The sequence below is a fragment of the Dermacentor silvarum genome, chromosome 8 (genome assembly GCF_013339745.2).
Source record: "Dermacentor silvarum isolate Dsil-2018 chromosome 8, BIME_Dsil_1.4, whole genome shotgun sequence".
Taxonomy (NCBI): domain Eukaryota; kingdom Metazoa; phylum Arthropoda; class Arachnida; order Ixodida; family Ixodidae; genus Dermacentor; species Dermacentor silvarum.
In genome coordinates, this window is record NC_051161.1 from 152,668,177 (window position 1) to 152,684,521 (window position 16,345).

At 46.5% G+C, this 16,345-nt stretch overlaps 2 protein-coding genes across 2 annotated transcripts; both read left to right on the top strand.

The window, feature by feature from the left end:
• The first annotated feature begins 1,977 nt into the window (after positions 1-1,977).
• On the top strand, positions 1,978-8,308 carry LOC119462508 (monocarboxylate transporter 1-like). Its single transcript, XM_049672130.1, has 4 exons — positions 1,978-2,502; positions 3,156-3,299; positions 5,356-6,340; positions 7,545-8,308. Exons 1-4 carry the CDS (start codon positions 2,283-2,285, stop codon positions 7,645-7,647), a joined length of 1,452 nt encoding a protein of 483 aa, XP_049528087.1. The 5' UTR covers positions 1,978-2,282; the 3' UTR covers positions 7,648-8,308.
• Positions 8,309-11,044: 2,736 nt separating this feature from the next.
• LOC119462509 (uncharacterized) lies at positions 11,045-11,680 on the top strand. The gene has a single exon (XM_037723854.1). It carries the CDS (start codon positions 11,045-11,047, stop codon positions 11,678-11,680), a length of 636 nt encoding a protein of 211 aa, XP_037579782.1.
• The last annotated feature ends 4,665 nt before the right edge of the window (positions 11,681-16,345 follow it).

Here is a 16,345-nt window from a genome sequence, read left to right on the forward strand (position 1 = left end):
CTAGATCACACTGAATGACTGCAGACAACGACTGTCAAAACGCTGGCAGCAAGCGCATACGCCGCACCAACGGGCGAAGGTACGTGCGGTCTATCGCTTCAACGGAAACTGAGCGGCGAATGCACGGCGCATAAAGGTCAGAGCCGTGTGAAGATAAGCGACGGTGCGAGCGAGCGACGAGCGCGGTTGTTGGCAGAGTGCAAGTGCGCCCCCCCCCCCCCCCGCCCCTGCTCCCTCCTGCGCTGGCTTCCCGCTTCCTTGCTTGCGCGTGGGAGATTGAGTGCGTTCGCTCTCTGTGATAGCGCGCGTCCCCGCACGCTTCGGCTCGGGCATACGGCGCGCGGCGAAGATTTTATCTATAGGGAACCTCTCGGCGACAGCGACGACGACGGCGACGGCAGAAATCCGGTTGAAGTGTCCATATAATTGCTGTCGCAATAAAAAAAAAGGAAAGCGGAATATGTGTGACAAGATAGCTCGCCAGCTTAGGGCAGCGTGAGTAGTTACAGCGCCGCTGTGGCACTAGCGATGCGGTCCTTAAAAGCCACTGCTTCCTGATAAGAAATGTTCTTTTGGTTGTTGCTCGTAGAGGACGTACATTTCTTTCCGTCTCGTCAGCGACGCAAACAGTTTCTTGCGGTCCGTACATATATATGGGCGTAGGAAGAGAAGGTCAGTTTTAAAGCGATACGGACACAAAAGCTGGCGGGTCGTTTTTTGCGTCGGAACAAAAGTGGAACGGTTGAAAATGACGGATACAACAAGCTGCTTTGAAAAAAAAGAACGGGAAACATCTTTTTTTCTTTCGATTTTCTGTTGCACCTTGCCTCCATGCTGCCGCCGGCAGAAGCTGAAATTTGACGTCACAACACCAACCCGCGCGCGCGCGCGCGCGCGCCAAGGTCTCCCACAGCCGTCGCAGTGTTTCCGGGGGTGTCGGTCCCTTGCAGGGTTTGGTTAACCCCTTTCGGCGATCTTCCCACGTGGTCCGTCCGAAACATTATCCCCGTCGGCGCTACGCGCAGGTTGTGCGTCTTACACGCGGCTTCCCGCCGTCGTCGCTTGATATTGACCCGTTTGTCGTGGCGGAAGGAAATGCCCGTACATTGCTGTTATCACAGCATCGTCGGTCGTGACACGCCATCGCAGCCGTTTCCTAGAGACGAGAAGGTGCACAAACTTTGGATACCTGCCTGTCAGCTATCACGCCCAGCTTGGAGACCTCTAGAAATGACTTCATTTGCGTGGACCACTTCGTTGACGATCATTGTGTGACCAGCGCGGCTGTGCTGAAAAGCCTCGGAATGCCGCTCAAAAGGCAACGCCTAAGGTCCCATTCACACTTGCCGACTAGGCGAGGTCGCGCGACAATGCATAACGTACAATGCATAACAGTCACAATGCATGAAGTACATTACCTGAGTAGCCCTACAATAATGTCATTTTTTTATGAGCTGCTCATGACATCTTGATTTCGCTTAGATAGGAATGCGCAGGGAAACGAGTGCAAACTCAAGAGATCTAATGCAGCAAAGTTCAAAGAATAAAGCTCCGTTTCCTGCAAGCGACACGCTAAGGCCTCACGTAAGAGAAGTCCGACTTGCCAGAAACGAAGTATGGACAAGGGTTGTCAAGGCAGATTGTAAAGCCAAGTGCTACACTTGGTTTTTTCTGGCGCTAAAACTGTGTGGAAAAATTTGCACAGCAGTTGTACTGTGCTGTGTTGCCAAAAAGGCAGTATTTGCGTTACCTCAATTATAATTATTGCTTTGTTGGGGTCAGCAAATGACTTCTCGCCTTACCACGCCTTTTAGAATTTTTCATTTTTTGAGTATGTACTTTGGCAGCGAATCGCATCGATAAGGCAGCGTGAGCCCTCAGAATGTACTCGAGAATATCGTTATCACTCGTCGACTGCTTGTCGTCGCACTAAGAGCAGCAGCGGTTTTACAATCGCGACCCCTCTCATCCCTCACGCTACTTTCATTGTACCACTAACAGGGGAGAAAAGGCTTGCGTGCAGTCAGCATACAAGTCTTCTTCGTGTCACATCGTGCGAAACAAAAGTTGTGAGCGCCACAAGCGATAAAGCCCTCCTGAACTTGCCGGATGATGATCAGCCATTATAAGCGTTTCCTATGCAAGTGCCACAACTCAACCGTGAACATTGGGCATATAGAAAGACCCTCTTCGACTAGCAGGCGTTAGTGACCGGGTGCGAAGCTGAAGTCCTCCAGCAATTGAAATACTCGTGCCTGCCAGTGTTTCGTGCTGCGAGAGTCATGGTGAGTGCACGCCGGCTGAAAGATGACCCTGTATTTGGAGTTGACTCTCGGTGGAGCTGGATCACCGCTTTCTTCTGTGCTTGGGTGCTGTTTCTGGCCATGGCGACGCCACGTATGGCCGGCATCTTCTTCTATGGAATCGTCGAGACATTTGGGGCGACCAGAGAAGAAGCTTCGTGGCCGGTGTCCCTGCCGGGTACTTTCACAGTTTTAGGAGGTACGCAAACCACAACAATTTTTTTTCTCAGTGCTATCAGGAAATCGTTAGAACAATAGTTTCGTTGCATGCTCCGTAATAAACTTTGGTTGTAGGTGGCTGACGGGGCTAGTTGGTTATTCATACTGATATTGATACACGCTGTGTAATAGTCGCTTGGTTTTAGATATTTAATTGTTTATGACCACAATATAGCGCAGAGGAACATACTTATTAAGGCTCTAACCTCAATGTTCGAAGATTTGCCTATGTTGAGCAACGCAGAGGCCTCAAAAGTGCCGCATGTTATGCTCTGCAATGAGGTTCACTACTCCGTCAAGGCTTAGCTCTATGGCGAGATGCAGTTCACGGGTTCGCGGACGAGGTAATCTTACTCGGCAGGCGATTAACGCAAAGTGTTTGTAGCCCTGAACTTGGTAAGTAGCTGAGCACTCCATCGCTAAATGAGCAATTCCTTACAAATTTGTACATTTGCACACCAACTGAAAGTTCAAATGGGAGTATGTATTCTTGCATGGCATTGTCGCATGTTTAGGTATGATGCAGACAGGTCATGTTTTGTCAATAAGGTGAGAATCACTCTTCTAAGAAGCTAGGCATGCTCTCACTGATAAATGGACTACTGTTGTGTTGCGTTTTTTTCTTCAATGCAGGTCCAATAGCTGGCTACCTTTGCCAGCGTTTCTCGTGCCGGGCTGTGCTGTTGTTCTGCTCGTGTTTGGGAGGAATTGTAGTCAGTTTATGCTACCTGGCTAATAATGTCCTTTTCATCATCATTTTCTTTGGAATTCTTCACGGTAATAGTACACTATTTACTTCATCATAATAGTAGAATATTTTGTTCAATACAAAGCACTCATAGCAAATTGACTTTATAGTAATCATTTCCTATATACTTGGCTCTACTATTCATTTATTTAATAATTAATGGTTAAACACAAAATAGTGACTTCAATTTCCTAATAAATATGCACTTCCGAATTGTTCACTGAGATGGTTACTTAGTTAAGCAGCTTTAACTGTGACGCAGAAACTCAAAGATCAGAAATTCCAAACCATTCTGCCTTTGGAATTTAACATTTTCTGTTAATAATGTGAATATGATACGTCGAGGGGCCAGTGAGAGGGGACAGTGATCGTCAAGAGGGGGCAGTGATCGCAGTCGATCCTTAGCAGTCTATCTAGTCTAAGAATGGGTATACGATCGTCCGAAGACAAGGATTTTCACTCCGTTGCTAAGTACATCGAATTATTTTCCAACCAGTCACGCTGAATATGGCGCTACCTGCCACAGTAGCCCAGTGGCTATGGAATTGAGCTGCTGAGCTCGAGGTCGCGGAATCGAGCGTGACCGCGGAGGCCGCATGTCATTGGGGGCGTAATGCAAAAATGATGGGGTGCACGATAAAGAACGCCATGTGGTAAAAATTATTCCGGAGCACCCAACTACGATGTGCCTGATAATCAGGTCGTAGTTTTGTGACGTACCACACAAGAACTGCTTTTTTTGTTTTGCGACATAGAGCCTCGGGTAGTTTAAGTTATTCAATACGAGCTTTCCCCCTATAGCTAGCATTTCCTTGGGAAGTTGTCACCAAGATTCAATCATTGTTATTTCTAGGTGTGGGCAGAAATTTGAATATTTTAATAACCAATTGAATATAATCGTAATCGACTTGATCCTCGAATAGAAAATCACTATTCGCAATCGCAAATAGTTTCGGAATAGTTTCCCAATGCTTGAAATCTACCCCCTGTGCATAATTAAACGTGAAAGTACAGCAAAAATCAAACACTTTTCACCCTTCTAACTAGCGTACATATCAAAAGGGAAGGTAAGTAGACCATTGAGCTAGAGTTTCACGGGTAAACCCGAATCATTTGCATTCATGTTTCATTCAGACATGACATTCTGCAATGGGTATTATATGGTACTAGTTATTGACGTTTCAACTGTGTATTCTGAGAACAAATACAAGCAGCTTGAATGCAACATTATTTGATGTAATGGCGGCAGCATCTGCAACAAATATTTCAACTAGAGAAAAGAGCTTTTCGCGCTTTGCAGTCACTGAAATAAACGTTCATTCCCGCCTCGATTGCAAAAACGCGTTCTAATGATCTCAGAAGAGAGCCTTTTAAGAATTCTTTAGGATAATGCACAACCGCGGACGCTACGAAGAAATTTGATCATTTGCTTGTAATCCCTAATTTCAGGTTTTGATAAAGCGCACTTCATAATGTGCAGTGTAATGTCGGAAACTTGTTAATGTAGCTTGTACTGAGATGTCAATTTTTGGTTACAGTAATTAGACAAACCGAAAGGTGTTTACTATTCGAAAACTATTCCAAATGTATTAGGAACCTTAAAAAATTCGATTCACTTTTTGCGCTATTCAATTCGTATACGATTTGGTCTCAAAAATTTCTATACTCACACTCCTATACTCCACCTCACAAGTCGCTTGTGACACTGTGGAATCTGCAGGAATTCTTATCCGATAGGAAGGCCGAATGCCTCATGAGCTGTGTTCATCCACGTCACGTCGTCTACTCAGCACCTGCTTAATTCGCACTATACGACGTGCATGTCCTAACGCAAATGTCCTAACGTATCATGCACACAGAAAAAAACAATAACCAGTTATTACTACAATTAACCGCATGGTTACACCTGGAAATATATTGTGCTCGCAAGCATATTGCCTGTGTACGCCTCGTACGATTGATAGCACTGCAAACGACTTGCGTAATGGAGTAGAGTTATCTGTGCCGATTTTCCCATATTTTATCTCGTTGCGCACGTACTCATCGCCACATCTTCGCACCTAATCTCTGCTTCTTTCCTTGCAGGCACTGCATCTTCTGGCTTGTACGTTGCTTCCAACGTATTGCTTGCCCAGCATTTTGAGAAGCGAAGAGCGACGGCCAGCAGTCTAGTGTTTACAGTGTTCGGCTTCGACTCTGTCTTTATCACGCCACTCATCGAGTTCTTCCGAACGACGTATGGGATTCGTGGAGTGTTTCTTCTTTACGGAGCCATTCTCCTGAATGCGATTCCAGCCGTTATCATTCTTAGAAGTCCACAGTGGATAACCAACTCGAAAACGGAAAGGAAAGTGGCAAGTACTGAGGAGGATCAAACAAATGCAGCGTACGCTTTGATTCAGCCAGTAAACGCTCACGTCAGCATGGTCAATACGATAGAAAGTGATGGTCCTTACAGAAATCAACGTTCAAACATTCAGCAGCCGGTAGGATCTTGTGCTAAACAGCACGAAAACTTGTCACGTACCGGTCTGATTCCACAGAAAAGCTCCGTTAAGCGGATGGAAGCCAAGAAGGCTCTACTAAATTTTACTCTCCCCACAGTGACACGGAAATTCTGCACGTTGACTTTCTTTATCTATGCACTGTCTTTCGCAGTCGTACTCTTCACTGCGGGAACCTACATCATGATTACGGCTGACCTTGCCAGTGACCGAGGCCTGCATCCCTCGAATGCGGTGTATTTTCTGCAAGCTTTATCGGCAGCTGACATCGCGTTTAGATCGGTAGTGGGTATCGCCATCGATTCCCGTATGTTGTCGTTAGAATCAATCATGCTGCTCGGATATGTGGTGCAAGGACTAGCTTGCGAGTGGCTCGTCTGGGCAAATACATCACCACAAATGGTTGTCGCGTCTATCCTGCATGGTGGGGGCCACGTACGGATCAAGAACGTGTCTTCAAGCGCCTGCTTTGGCCAAGGACTTCGGCATGGACACGTTACCGGTGGTTTTTGGTGGTGTGCTCTTCTGCACAGGTGTGTCTCTTCTCATCCGTCCACTACTGATCGGTAAGTCGCATTACAACTCATTTTTCCTTCTGCTAAAAATGTGTACGTGTTTCTGTTGTCGTAGTTCAGACTTTATTTAAACGGTAGGTGATAACATACCACAACAGCAGAATGGGTTAGTACGCAAGTCATAATACATCGTTCCTTATGAGTTTTCACCATTTGGCGGTCTTCAATGTGCACCCAAATTATGGAAGGCGAGTGTTTTTTAAGTCCACCCGCACAGGCAAGGTGCAGCCATGGACGCTTTACCTCGAGCTCAGCAGCGGAACGTCACAGACACTGAGCTACCCCAGTGGGTCAACAGGTGAACTAACGATGTTTAACCCCATTAGTTTAAGGCAGAAACATTAGGCCACTTTCTACAGGGCTTTTTCGTACAAATAAATGGTGTGCTGGCAAGCTGTTTTGCAATGTAACTGCTTGTACTTGACGGAATTGTCTAATTTCCGTGTACATCAGCACATACTTTTAGCCTCCATATGCTGAAGTATATATACGGTAAGCGCACTTCATTCGAGAATAAGTTAGCTGTAGGAAACGTAGCAAAGTGCTGCGCAAACAGTTAATTGCATCTTATCCCATTTCCTGTCAAAGTTTTTGTTCTCACACTGCACTTAAACCAGCGGCTTTATTCGGGTCAAAATGGCTGCCCCTTGCGTGCAACAGGGACAGTATTGTCCTGATGGACTGCATGAATGGTGACGTGCCTTGTAAGATTGCACGTGTGAGGCACTGTGGTGAATGAGAACCGCGTTCTTGGCTTCAGTTCCTTTGAAAACTAAGCAGGAAATGTATGCAAATCGCGGGGGCCGCAAAAAAAAGAAAGGTTTCTCGCGGGCTTCACACGTAGCCTCAGGCTTCGGGTACAATGAAGATGTTGTGTAGGAAAATTCAGGTTGTGTTTTCAGCGGTTCGCCCTGCAATCCTAAGACGCAATGAAAACAGAATATTCGTCACTATACTCTAGCTCAAGGGGGAACATGCGTTTCCTTCTCGTCGCGTCTAGCCCAATCATGGCTGAATTTCCCCGAAAATTTGCTGCCTTATTCCCATTGCGGAGCGGATAGCATATTGCCGCGTGATCTTTCCTATTTCTTTGTCGTGACGCTAACCTCGTATTTTTATTGTCAATAGCCTAAAATTTCAAACGCCGTATTCATTATGTTGTTGTGATGTCTTATTTTTGTTTCCTAATTCGCAGGGTACTACAGAGACAATTATGGCGACTACACCGGATTGCTTCATATGATGACAGCTCTCAATGGAGTCTTCATGTGCATTTGGACATTGATGATCATTTCTAAGAGGAGGGCAGGGACTATAGCGGCACCTGAGACTGGACACGACACTAATTTATCACAGAGTTCAGCGAACGAAAATGGCAGCCTAGTACAATGGGCACCTCCAGAGGTGCCCAGCGGCCACACGACAACTTTCTCGCCAACTCCGTATAGTAAACATAGCTCTTAGAACGCACAAGTGCTTGCCCTAACAAGAATATCTTAAATAGTGCGTGCGCAGAAGCGACTGGTTGCCTAATTGCTATCAAATAGCCGAAGAAGTGAATCAGGCAAAGTTTGGCAGTGATAACATGGTTTAATGCTGAGCTCAAACTCCTGCGACGCTGTTTTAAGTAGACACCGGTGCGGCCTGTTAGTGCAACGCAGCAGGGCAGACAATCGCTGTTAGACAAACAGATCCTTGTCAGCTGCCAGGCGTCTCAAAACGCTGGCCTGTTGAGGAGCGCCACTAGTGTCGTTGACGGCATCACTCCTCTCTGCTGTACGGGACAAGAGCGACGGAAAAACCTCGCTCTTATGCAGCACCCAGTGAAATATTGGATAACATTTGCTTGACGCATACTATCCGTTCTCCTCAGACCAGTACATACACATAGCAACTCAGGAGGAACGCACCTCGAGCGTCTGCATATTTGCTATCGCAATGAAATAATGTTAGAAGACTTCAACGATTTCATCGGCTCGGAACTCATTTACTGCGACTGCAGCGTATCTGTATATATATATATATATATATATATATATATATATAGATACATAGATAGATAGATAGACAGACAGATAGGCTGAAGTGTATATATATATATATATATATATATATATATATCCTCTTACGCCGACCCAGTAACCCATGTTGTCTACCTGCTCGAGCCGCTATGTATGTGCTCATGGTCGTGATGCCTTCGTGGTCGCTCCATTGTCATCAGTCTAGCCTCGTGATCTTACTCTCGTAATGCTGTGGTCTTCACGCCTTCTAACCCAGCCGAGTCGCCTAAGTTGTCTAATAGCTTGGGTCAGTAGATATGGGCCTGTGGCGTCGTGGTCACTGCATCGCCGTCATTCCAGCTTTGTCGTCCGACTGTCGTCGTCACGCCTGCTACTCCAACTCAGAGGTCCAAGTTGGCTAGCAGCCTGATCCACTAAGTATGTGCTCGGGGTCGTGATGCCGTCTGTAGAAAAAGACTAATAAACGTGCGCAGGCGGGCACTGCGAAGAGAAGAAGAAGAAGTTAGAACGATGAGCTCTCTGTCTGGTTTCTTCGCGTCTCGTTAGTTTTCCTATGTTTTGGCGCCGAAAACCTCCGTGCGGACTCGTTACTTTCATCACACGTCTTCAAGGACCTTCTACTCTATATATACTATACTTCTATATACTTCTATATACTATATATTCTACTCTAGATAACGCATCGTTCGTGATCGGCGTGGAGACCAGACATCTATCAAGAGCTAGTCCGATGGATCGCCTCAAGACCAAGCGATCGGCTCGACGAGCACAGAATACGAAGATTCTGCAGGCAGTTCGGTTGATGCTTACAGATGCTACCGTGGACAAGCCCAAGCTTTCAGGTATTTTTGACCGTCTATCTGCTAGCAACAACGAACTCTCGAAACTTAACGATGCACTCGAAGAGCACATTGCCGACAATGAGCTCGAAGCAGAATACGTAACTGCTGCAGAATATAACGATCGAGCTATCAGCATGCTTGCCGAGATTCGTTGCGAGATCGACGCTTTGGAACGCGCGGACAGTACAGCGGAGGCTGCTTCTCAGAACTCAAGTCCGACAGTTCCTCGTGCTATGCCCAGAATTGGCCCAAGGCTACCGAATCTTGACATGCCAATATTTAAAGGCGACATTCACAAATGGGGAGCTTTCTGGGAGCAGTTCGAGCAGACTATTCATCTCAACAATGCTATATCGACCACGACCAAGTTTTCTATTTACGGCATTATCTTGCCGGGGAAGCGGCAGCGGCCATTGCCGGTTTACCGACTTCTGAAGCTTGCTACGCAGATGCCGTAGAACTTCTCAAAGAACGTTTTGGCGATCGTAAAAGGATAGTGCAGCACCACCTTACAGCGCTTCGCCATCTATCTCATGCATGTAAAGTCCAGAAGCGACGTACGCGGCCTCAGGCAGCTGTATGATTCCGCGCAACTGCATATCCGCTGTCTCACTGCACTAAACGTACCCACTGTCAGTTTCTCTGCAATGCTGATTGATATTTTACAGAAGGCATTGCCATACGAGATTGTTCTTGCATATACGCGAGGAAAGCGGAGTCAGACTTTAAGACAACCCGAGTCTGATACGAACGTCTCGGAGCCAGCACTAGCAGCTGCAACATCAGAAGCGGAGTTAAAAGAGCTGCTCATGTTCACACGTGTTGAGGTAGAAAGCCGAGAGCAGTGAAACACATCGCCGCAACGATCTGTCGATAACCGTGCTGAAAGAACTCGAGGCAGCAGCACCGGTTACGTACTGCACAGTACATCATACAGCTGGAACGAGTGTTTCTTCTGTCGATCTAAGAAGCACGGTACACGCTCCTGCGACGCAAACCTATCTCTTGTTTCGAAGAAAGAGAAGCTCGCTAAGGATAACCGCTGTTATAGATGCATATCACGAGGTTACCAGGCACGGTCTTGTCATGTCAAACTCACGTGCTCAGCTTGTCACGGAAGACAGACCTCGAGTATGTGTGTCCCTAACTACAGAAAGAAAAACACTCCAGCGGAAACTTTGCAAACAGCGGTGGCTTCGGGCAGCACAGCAGGGATTGTCTCATCGCAATCAGTAATGCTTTGCGACAGAGATTCCACAAATGCTTGCGCAAAGAAGACAAAGTGCACCTGCAGACTTTTCGCGCTTTTGTCGTTAAAAATAACAGGTCCAGATACATCAGAGGGATTCTAGATGGAGGCAGTCAGAGATCATTCATCACAGAAGATCTCGCTGTGAAACTGCAACTGCAGATACTGGGAGAAACCCGAATTGCATTCAACACGTTTGGCAACGCATCCCCCAAGTTCTGCTGAAATACGCAAGGTTTTTGAAGTACCATTGCGTAGTGAACACTGCTCCGACATCCATATTGTTCAAGCAATTATAGTTCCAATTATCTGTCACGACATTGCTGCGCCGACAGCTGATAACTTCATTCAGAAGCTGCGATGTGAGGGCAAATTTCTTGCTGATGACAAGAATTTTCTTGAAGCGGAGACTAAGAACGGCCTGAACTTGTTGATTGGAGCTGACCATGTTTGGGAAATTATGAAGGGAAAAGCTGCAAGGAGCATAGAAATTCCAGGACTGGTCGCAATCAACATGGCATTCGGATGGACACTGCAAGGACCGAGTCGACAAAAAGCCTTTCTTGACTGCGACGCTAACGTTATGGTCTGTGTTCTGCGAGTGGAAACTATTACTGACGATGACACAACCTCGCAGATTCTACAGTCATTCTGGAAGCTCGAAGCAATGGGCATCACAGATTCTGCCGAACCTCCCTATACTGAGACCATTGCACGCTTCCGAGGAACAGTTCGCAAGAAAAATGGCAGATACACCATGGCGCTGCCTCGGAAAGAAGAGCAGAAACAGCTACCTGGAAGCAACCGTGATACCGCGCTCACACGTCTACAAAAACTGGTAAAAAGGCTATCGATGAATGAAGGATTATTGGAGCGATACGACGCAGTCATCCGACAATACCTGGAGCTAGGACACGCCAAACTGGCACCTCAGAATGTTCCTATTGATCGGGCCACCTATTATATGCCACATCGGGAAGTTATACAAGAGGAATCGCTGACCACCAAGCTCCGGGTCGTGTTTGACGCATCGTCACACGCTCAAGGCTATCCATCACTCAATGACTGCCTGGATAAAGAGGTGAACCTCAATCCAGAGTTACTACAAGTGCTACTTCGCTTTCGGTGGTTTCCGGTCGCCATCAACTCGGATATCGAGAAGGCATTCTTGCAAATTGAGATACAGGAGACCGACCGAGATGCATTCCGGTTTCTCTAGTTTGATGCCATTCATTCGACAATAACCTTGTCGAATGGCGCATGACCCGGGTACCATTTGGATCAACATCAAGCCCTTTCTTGCTCATGGCTACTATTCATCACCACTTGGACAACGCTTGTGAGGACAAAGCACTTGCTTCTATTTTGAAGAAGTCCTTTTACGTAGACGATTTACTGGTGGGTGCGGAGACATTCGAAGATGGCCTGAGCATCTATGATCGATCGAAGGCAATTATGCGAGATGCAGACATGAATCTCAGAAAATGGAAGACCAATAACCAGCAACTACAGAACATTTTCGACCATCAGGAGGAGCAAGTGGAAAGTGCATCACGGGAATCAACTGCAGTTTTGTGAATGCAATGGGATACCGAAACTGATTACTTCAAGTTTTATTCCAAATCTGTAGCCTCAGCTCAGCCGGACACAAAACGTAAGCTTCTCAAGGCTGCTTCCCGAATTTTCCACCCTCTTGGTATTCTATCGCCTTTCACCGTCACTGCAAAGCTTTTGTTTCAACGCCTGTGGGATTTAGGCCAGTCTTGGGATGACCAGTTACCAGAGGACATCAACACGCCATGGACAACATGGTGCGCAGACGTAATCCAGCTTGGCTTCATCAACATTCCGCGCTGCGTGAGAGAGGGGCTATATGGAGCGGTCGAGAAGGCAGAGCTGCACGTATTCGTCGACGCCAGCCTGAAGGCTTATGGAGCATGTGCCTATTTGAGAACAGATGATGACGGCGGAAATACAGCTACATTGCTAATAGTAGCGAAGTCTCGAGTAGCACCTACCAAGATTTTAACACTGCCGATGCTTGAGCTTATGGCCGCGGTAGTAGGAGCAAGACTATTAAAATACATCCGCTCATCGTGGGATTCAACGCATTTTTCCTGCGTCATGTGGACAGACTCAACGATCACACTGAGCTGGATCCGGGGTGACCGTAACAAGTTGGGTCAGTTTGTAAAGCACAGAGTGAATGAAATCGCAGTAATTGCTGACCCACTGCTATGGCATTACTGCCCAGGAGAAGACAACCCGTCAGATTTATTGACCAGGGGCGTAGCTTTAAAGGCTCTACGTACATGTCGCAACTTGTGGAGGGGACCCGAATGGCCATCCCAGCCAAGATCAACCTGGCCTACAGACTCACACATGAGCACATCGACCTACGAGGAGTCAGAGTGTGACACGCATCATGTACTTCTTCAAGCACCGAGAATAGTGGACACTCTGATTGACTTAAGGAAGTTTGGCAACCTACAGAAGCTCCTTTGCGTCGCCGCCTGGGTATTTTGGTTTGCGGATCGAAGCAGTCGTACTCAAACGTCACTCGGAGGAACTATTTCGACAGAGGAGCTAAGCTTGGTTGAAATGTTCAGGATCTGTCGTGTCGAGCTCGAAGTATTCGCGAATGATATTGAACACCTTCGGCTTAGAGACACTGTCCCGAAAACACTCCGCACTACGCGATCTCCACCCTTACCTGGATCAAAGCGGGCAGCTTCGACTTAGTGGCCGACTTGAAAATATTAACGCTACAGAGCCCTTTCCAATATGTCCTGCGCACTTTCTTGTCGGACATTCATTTTCTGCCTCCCCAGAGCCAACCAACAGCGACTACGGAGCTCTAAGCGCTGAGTCTACGCGACGTGACCTCATCGAGGAGCCTATATTCTCTAGAAGTATTTGACCACTGGGACGAGTCGTGGATATCTTCCCTGGCGAAGATGGAATAACCTGAGCCGGCCGTGTGTTACCTCAAGATGGCAAGTTTACAAGAATACCAGTGCAGAAATCGCACAAGCGTGAATTGGACTTCGCTACTGGGGGCGGGAGTATGTAGAAAAAGACTAATAAACGTGCGCAGGCGGGCACTGCGAAGAGAAGAAGAAGTTGGAACGATGAGCTCTCTGTCTGGTTTCTTCGCGTCTCGTTAGTTTTCCTACACCGTCGCTGTCGTTGCATCGTCGTCAGTCCAGCTTCGTCATCCGACTCTCGTCATGCCATCGTCGTCACAGAGTCGTCGTCATGCCATCTGCGTCACGCTGTCGTTTTATCAATGCCATCGTTTCAGTAACATTAATCACATTGTATTCATGTCATCTTCGTCGTACCGCCTTTGTTACATCGACGTCAATCTTTCTTGGTCATTGTATTGTAATCATACCGTCATCCATAAAACGTGCTTATGGCGCCCTTGTGCCGTCATGTCGTTTGCTATCATGTCTCCATTGCGAGACCATCGCCGCGTGGCCGTCGTGGTCGTGCCATCATCGTAACTCCAGCTACGTCATGCGACTATCGTCATGACGTCGTCGTAAACCACCGTCTTCGTAGAGTTTTCGTGATACAGCCATCATCGCGCCATCGTTGTCATACACTCGTCATTGTCCCATTGTCCTCCTACCGTTGTCTTGCCATCATCGTCACTGCATCATCATTATGCATTAGCCGTCATACCTTTATGGTCATGCCGCCATCACCACGCTGACATTTAGCCATCGTCATCATACCAACTTCGTCGATCTATCGACGTCATTTCTTCTTTGTCCTTCTATGGTATTCATGCTGTCGTTAATCAATCGTAATCATGCCGTCGATGTCATCATGACATCATCGTCAATGCGTCGTCGTCACACAGACGCCATCAAGCATCCGTCGTTATAGCATCGTGATCACGCTGTCTTCATCATGCGATTGCCGTCATTGTCGCTTCTTTAGCCGGCTGTCGTCATACCGTTGTCGTCACGTCGTCTTCGTTATACCAGCGTTATCATATAAGAAGAATCGGCATGTCGTTGGCGTCCCACCATCGTCGTTGTACGCTTTTGTCGTTCCATCGATCATTCCTTCTTCCTCATTTCATCATCATTGCGTCAGTTCATGCAGTTGCAGTCATGCCCTTGTATGCTCATGGGCGACCTCGGAAAGTGAGTGCCATAGCAAAGTGGGGCGATATCTGAGTAAGTGGCACACATCCGTATCAACGAGTCTCAGATTTAATACAACACGCGTTAAACAAACTGGACTTCAGGAGCATAGTCTGTCGCTGCAATCCTCGACTACTATTCGCATTATCGTCCATACTGCAGTTCTTAACGTATCAGTAAACAACGCTCCTATTGAACAAGTACCTTCTTTCAAATACTTAGGGGACATTTTGATGAGAATTTGCACTGGCATAAGCAAGTGCAGAATGTATGCGCGAAGGTAGCCTATGACTGCTGTACCTCTAAAAAAAGCACGCCAATATTTTCCGCAAGGTACACTTCGTTCAATATACTTCTTATTGTGTCACTGCCACATTAGTTACTGCCTTAATTCATGGGGTGTGACGTACAATAGTTATATAAGAACTCTTGACCGACTTCAAAAGCGAATATTGAGAATCATAGGCCAAGGTAAACTAGGTAATATTTTCCAATCAGAAAGAATTCTTTCAGTTCGGATGTTGCGCGAATACAAGATTGCTGTTTCAATGAATAAGATACCCCTAAACTTTCACCTCTGCCTGGTGATTTTTTTGCCAATCCTATACGCAATACGCGATATGCTTCAAACGGTAAATTAAATCTGCCAAAATGCGATAATGGTTATGGAGAAAGACTAATATAATTTAATGGAGCTAAAATATGGCACATCATCCCCCTTGAGAATAAAACTAGACGTAATTTCACCATTGCATGCAAATCATTTTTTCTATCAATTAAAGGTATGTAAACCTGTGGGCGTGTTAGTTGAAATTGTTTGATTTGATTTTGTTGTCTTCCTTTTAATATGTACCGTTATATTAAAATAGTAAATGTATACGTGCATATGTATGTATTGATACCATCATTTTTCCTTTTTGCACTCGCTGTGGTTGCTCAGTGGCTATGGTGTTGGGCTACTGAGCACGAGGTCGCGGGATCGAATCACTTCTACGGCGGCCGCATTTCGATGGGGGCGAAATGCAAGAACACCCGTGTGATTTAGGTGCACGTTAAAGAACCCCAGGTGGTTCAAATTTCCGGAGTCCTCCACTAGGGCGTGCCTCATAATCAGATCGTGGTTTTGGCACGTAAAACCGCATAATTTAATTTTTAAAATTTTTCCTTTTTGCATCTTCTTTCCTCAATTGTACATTTTGTATTACAGAATGCATTGGACCGACCACTTGACACTTTAGGCTATCTGTCCAATAATCATGTATATGCAGTTTCTGTTCATGAAATAAAGTTCATTGATTGATTTATAGGTCAACGCGAGATGAGTTCTGGCGCAGTTTCTTTTTCTTTTGTTTTCTCTTTCCTCAAACAACTGCGTTTATTCACTACGGGGAACAATACAAGAACGCAGTGGTTAGGTGGTTTATGCGTGCTAAGAGAAGCTATCGTACAAAAAGTGTAACATGATGCCATTAGACTGGTTCCTACAGCTTTACAACTCAGTTGACATCTATGCGGAGCCCTTTCGAAATTGGAGCCGGAGAAGAAAGCCTTGCCCAGCTGAACGACCGAGGGGCTCCAAGGCAATTGAAGTTGCTACGTGATCGGGATTCTGTCGGATCCGGTCGCCCTCCTAGCTCTAACGTGTACCCGCCTAACAGCACTCTGGGTTGGAGAGCGGTGCTCGGAATAACACCAGCCCGTGTGTTTTCAACTGCTCGATTTCA